Consider the following 6,000-nt stretch of genomic DNA (forward strand, 5'->3'; position numbering starts at 1 on the left):
GTGTGTACAACAGCTGCTCGAAATCACGTCTATTCCGATAGCACTAATAACCAATAGTTATGTTGGGCGGGTGGCTTGGAATCACGTCCTTTCCAACCTTCCACACATCGCAGCCCTACTCATTGTGTGTTAAATATACATAAGCTGCTCGAAATCACGTCCATTCCGACAGCACTAATAATCAATAGTTACGTTGGGCGGGTGGCTTGGAATCACGTCCTTTCCAACCTCCCACACACGGCAGCCCTACTCATTGTGTGTTAAATATACATCAGCTGCTCGAAATCACGTCCATTCCGACGGCACTAATAATCAATTCCGTTGCTCGGCATCACAGTGCATCACGACAACTGATTAGTAATGTATATACATATTTTATAATATAATTTTGCTCACTATGTATGCTTCTGTAATTTATTCTGTAATCCGTAATTATATTTCGTCTGATTAATTGTAAAATTTGCAGACTAATAAATAAATAAATAATATTTTGTACTATAAAAGACCGGAAGATGGTCTATTGTACTAATAATTCCCAAATAAATGAAATGAAATGAAATGTGTGGAAAGCCAGGGCACACTACACGTTATTGCAGTACCAACCCTAATAGTTTCAACAATTTGGGTGGTCGTAAACGCAGAGCTGAATAAGATGAGCAAATCTCCAAGTCCACTCAATAGTTAAACTCAAGCGAGTTAGCCGCAAGGGACGACAGCTGGCTTCCGCAAGACAATGCCCGATAATCTCTATCTCGAAAAGTGGAAGAAGGTCGAGCAATCTTACTATCGGAGAACGTTTACTGACTGTAGATAACGGTGCTTCTCATTCCATCATTCGATCGAATTTATTCAAACGAAGATAAGACCATTGCTTAGAGCAAGACACCCAGGTAATGAGAGAAGTAGCATGTGAAGACGCCATTAGGAACGTCACCGTACTACACAATTTTGTAGTGGCGGAGATTGTTGATGAAATCATAATTGGAGTGGACTTCTCGGCCGACCAAGGCATCAAGATCGATATCAAAAGCAAGCCGTTGCGGTATAAGAACGTGAGGAACTAGAGGAAGAATATCAAACTAATGCAAAACAACTGCTCCTAAAGTATGCAAACATGCAGCTCACCGGCGGTACTTATGAAGAAGAAGGATGCAAAATGATATTTGGGTGGACTACCGCAAGTTGAACTACGCCACGAAAAAGGATAGTTGCCCATTGCCCAGAATTTACGACACTCTGGACTCGCAATCTGGTACGAAATGGTTTCCACATTAGACTGGACAAGTGGATACTGACAAGTGGTGGTGAAAGAGGAAGACAAAGAGAAAACGGTTTTCAGTGTCGGGGGATGGTCTTTGGCAGTTTACGGTGATGCCTTTTGGACTTTGTAATGCACCAGCTACTTTTGAGAGACTCATGAATCAAGTATTGCAACGACTACATTGGAAAACTTGATTGTGTTACCTAGACGACATCATCGTATTGGGAAAGAACTTTGATGAACATCTCAAGAACTTGGAGGAAGTTTTCCAGAGAACAGCTGGCGCTGGTCTGAAACTAAGTCCCAAAAAGTGTTCACTGTTTAAAAAGGAAATAACTTATTTGGGTCACGAGGTAACGACGGAGGGCATCTGCACTGCGAATGAAAAGATAGAAGCTGTAAATGATTGGCCAAGACCACAGAACCTTGTATCAAACTTCTCCAGCGTAGCCCATAGCCTGCACGAGCTTACAAGAAAAAATAAAGTTTTTGAATGGAAGAAGGGGCAAGAAGTGGCTTTCCAATCATTGAAAGGGCGTTTGTGCACTGCCGGCATATCCGATTCCAGGAGCGACGTTTATTCTAGAAACAGATGTGAGTGGATATGCTTTAGGAGGCGTTTTGTCATAACTGGTCGATGGACAGGAGAAGGTAGTTGCCTATTACAGCCGATCAGTTGCAAAACCAGAGAGGAATTACACGGAGAGCTTTTAGTATTGGTAGAGTGCATTAAACGTTTTCACAAGTACTTCTACGGGCAGCGATTCCGCGTCAGGAGAGATCACGTAGCGTTGGAATTGGCACGACTACAATTGGAGCGACAACAAAACTATGACTTTTCTATTGAGCATCGAAAAGGCAATGCTGAAGCAATGTCACGAAGACTGTTCGAAAGCTGAGGCTAAGGAGGATTTCATAGATGTCCGGATTATGATGACCTTAACGTATACGGATGAATGAGACATGGAAAAACTAAGGAAGTCACAGCTAGAAGATACAGATCTGTCACATGTTATGCAAGGGCTTGAACGAAACGAAAGACCAAACAGACAAGAGATGTCAGCAGCTAACAATTGATATCCGGTTGTCTGCATCGAATATGGGAGAGTGAGGATGGTCAATGTAAGAGGAAACTGATAGTTGTTCCAAGAAAGAGGATTCCTGAAGTTCGTAATGAGCTACATAACGGCCCAAGTGGAGGTCATCTTGGAATCACGAAGACGTTCGAGAAAATTAAGCAGAGATTCTATAGGGTTGGTTGCCGTCAGTCGGTCCCTGAGTGGATTGCCAACTGCAAGGTTTGCAGCAGAGCAATAGGGCCAAAAACCCGAAGTCATGGCTAGATGAAGCAATATATTTCAGGTTGACCATTTTAAAGGATCGCCATGGATGTCGCAGGTCCATTTCCTACTAGCAACTACGGACTACTACTAGATTATGGAGGGAACACTTCTCTGCTCTCCTAAATGGAGGCAGCAATTCACCGCGCAGAGATGAAGAACCCGATCCCGCAATCGATGATGATGGAATATATGTCCCCCCGCCCGATTATGACGAAGTTAGAATAGCAATAACCAGATTGAAAAACAACAAGGCCGTGGGCGCTGATGGATTGCCTGCGGAGCTATTCAAGTGCGGCGGCGAGGAGTTGGTAAGGCGCATGCAGCAGCTTCTTAGCAAAATATGGGCGGACGAAAGCATGCCCGACGGTTGGAATCTAAGTGTTCTTTGCCCAGTCCACAAGAAGGGGGATACTGCAAAATGCACCAACTATCGTGGAATCAGCCTTCTTAATATCGCATATAAGGTCCTTTCAAGTGTATTGTGCGAAAGATTGAAGCCCACCGTGAACCGGCTGATTGGACCTTATCAGTGCGGCTTCAGACCTGGTAAATCTACCATCGACCAGATTTTCACAATGCGCCAAATCTTGGAAAAAACCCGTGAAAAGAGAATCGACACACATCACCTCTTCGTCGACTTTAAAGCCGCCTTCGACAGCACGAAAAGGAGCTGCCTATATGCCGCTATGTCTGAATTTGGTTTCCCCGCAAAACTTATACGGCTGTGCAAAATGACGTTGAGCAACACCATCAGCTCAGTCAGAATTGGGAAGGACCTCTCCGAGCCGTTCGAAACTAAACGAGGTTTCAGACAGGGTGACCCCCTATCGTGCGATTTCTTTAATTTGATGCTGGAGAAAATTATACTAGCTGCAGAACTTAACCGCACTGGAACAATATACTATAAAAGCGTGCAATTACTGGCATATGCTGATGACATTGATATCATCGGCCTAAACACCCGCGCTGTTAGTTCTGCTTACTCCAAGCTGGAAAAAGAAGCGGTAAAGATGGGTTTGATGGTGAATGAGGACAAAACGAAGTACCTGCTGTCATCGAGCAAAGAGTCAGCGCATATGCGCCTTGGCAACCACGCTACTGTTGGCAGCCATAATTTCGAAATAGTAAAAGACTTCGTTTATTTGGGAACCAGCATCAACATTAGCAACAACATCAGCACTGAAATCCAGCGAAGAATCAATCTTGCCAATAAATGCTACTTTGGACTAGGTAGGCAATTGAAAAGTAAAGTCCTCTCTCGGCGAACGAAAATCATACTCTACAAGTCACTTATCGTACCCGTCCTGCTATATGGGGCAGAAGCATGGACCATGACAACAGCAGATGAAGCGGCTTTGGGAGTGTTCGAGAGAAAAGTCCTTCGAAAGATTTATGGACCTCTACGCGTTGGCGATGGCGAGTACCGAAGAAGATTTAATGATGAGCTGTACGAGCTATACGCAGACATCAACATAGTCCAGCGAATTAAAACGCAGCGGCTGCGCTGGCTAGGCCATGTTATGCGAATGAAAGATGATGCTCCGGCCAAGAAAGTGTTTCTATCGGAACCCGCCTATGGAAGCAGAGGTAGAGGGCGGCCCCCACTCCGTTGGAAGGACCAGGTGGAAAACGATTTAAACTCCCTTGGTGTGACCAATTGGCGCCGGTTGGCGGAGCGAAGGTGCGACTGGCGCGCCTTGTTGGACGGCCATAACCGTTTAGACGGTTAAGCGCCAATTAAGTAAGTAAGTAAGTAACTACGGAATCAAATACGTACTGGTGGTTATGGATTATTTCAGTAAATGGCCAGAGGTATACCCAATTCCAAATCACGAAGCGGAAACAGTAGCAGAAGTGTTTACAAACAATTGAACTGCAAGGTATGGTGTACCAATGGAGTTACATTCTGACCAAGGTAGGAACGAGGCAACAGAGCGTATGAAAGCAGCGCAAGCTGATGAAGAATCAATGAGTTTGATTTTAACACGCTATTAGTGAAGTACGCGAGTATTGTTGCCATACTTAATATTTGAGTTGTTTATTCGACATTTCAGCGATTCGAACGTTAACAGAAACTGCAAAATAGTTAGGAATTCCCCAAAATTCGTTACAATATTAAACTCCTAATTTACTGATTTTGTAACGCTTTATTATATTACGTTTTGTTATTTCATCGCCTACGCCATTTTTACTTTCTGGCTCTAGGTTTGCCTCCTGAACATCTGCTCTCGCGTTTTTTCTACAATACGGCATATCATATGCCAACGAACATTTACGCCTTCTGATATTTTGAACGGAGAACTTATTTTTTATATATTTTTTTTTTTCTAAAATCAGTAATGCTCCTTGCCCGACAATAAAATTTAAATGTACGTAAGATCAAGACAAACGTTCAAAGAAATGCAAAGGATTTCGAAATGCATTCCTCCGAGTATTGCATTCCAAAGAATGCAAAATGAGGGATAAAAAATAGGAATAAACGAAGGAATAATTAGTCCGGAATGAAAAAAGGAATAGTGACTAAAAATTTTAATTCATTATTCCGGGCCAACAAAAAAGTATTGCAATCATCTGGGGCTGCAATCAGAGGAATAATTATTCTATTATTATTATGAAATACTTAGTTCACTAAAAAAAGTGGATTCACTTTACCTGACTATACATATAATATGTACTTTATTTCAGACTACGACCAAGCCGTTCAACGAATGTGCGTACAACGAGGTCCGGATGACAATCAAGATCGTTGTGCCAATACAGTTTATAATTATAAAAAAGTATACATGTGCTTTTGCCAGGGTGACTTATGTAACAAGGCATCGGTTATTGGTAAAACTATTTTGACCTTTTTAGTCACGATCTCTGTATTTTTATATAAATATTCATACTCAGAAATGATATAATATTAAGAACATTTCCTTTTTTATTTTTCAATAAATATGAGTTAAGTAATTTACTTACGAAGTTATTCCACAAGAGATGTATGTACACTTACTACATATATTACTTACTTGATTGGCGGTAACCGTCCGCTTAATCTGTTGTTGTCATCTTCCATGTGTATGCACCACGTAGCAGGACGGGTACGATAAGTGACTTGTAGAGCATGATTTTCGTTCGCCGAGAGAGGACTTTAGTTTTTTTAGTTGACTACCAAGTCCAAAGAAGCATTTATTAGCAAGAGTCTTTCTTCGCTGGATTTCAGAGCTGATGTTGTTGTTTGTGTTAATGCTGGTTCCCAAATAAACGAAGTATTTAACTATTTCGAAATTATGGCTGCCAACAGTGGCGTGGTTGCTAAGGCGTAAATGGGCTGACTCTTTTCTCATTGACAGCGGGTACTTCGTTTTGTCACTATCATCCCGGATCCCGTAAGGATCCCGAAATCCATCCAGA

The 6,000-nt window shown here is 42.2% G+C and overlaps 1 protein-coding gene across 2 annotated transcripts in view; it reads left to right on the forward strand.

Moving 5' to 3' along the window:
* Positions 1-5,582, forward strand: part of rtv (QVR superfamily protein rtv) — a 39,932-nt gene extending 34,350 nt beyond the window's left edge. For both annotated transcript variants that reach the window (XM_067778512.1, XM_067778511.1), the window contains exon 3: positions 5,290-5,582. In XM_067778512.1, coding sequence (XP_067634613.1) covers positions 5,290-5,507 — 218 coding nt within the window. In that variant the 3' untranslated portion in view covers positions 5,508-5,582. The remainder of the gene's footprint in view (positions 1-5,289) is intronic.
* Positions 5,583-6,000: the final 418 nt, after the last annotated feature.

This window comes from Eurosta solidaginis, chromosome 4 (assembly GCF_040869045.1).
Source record: "Eurosta solidaginis isolate ZX-2024a chromosome 4, ASM4086904v1, whole genome shotgun sequence".
Classification (NCBI taxonomy): Eukaryota; Metazoa; Arthropoda; class Insecta; order Diptera; family Tephritidae; genus Eurosta; species Eurosta solidaginis.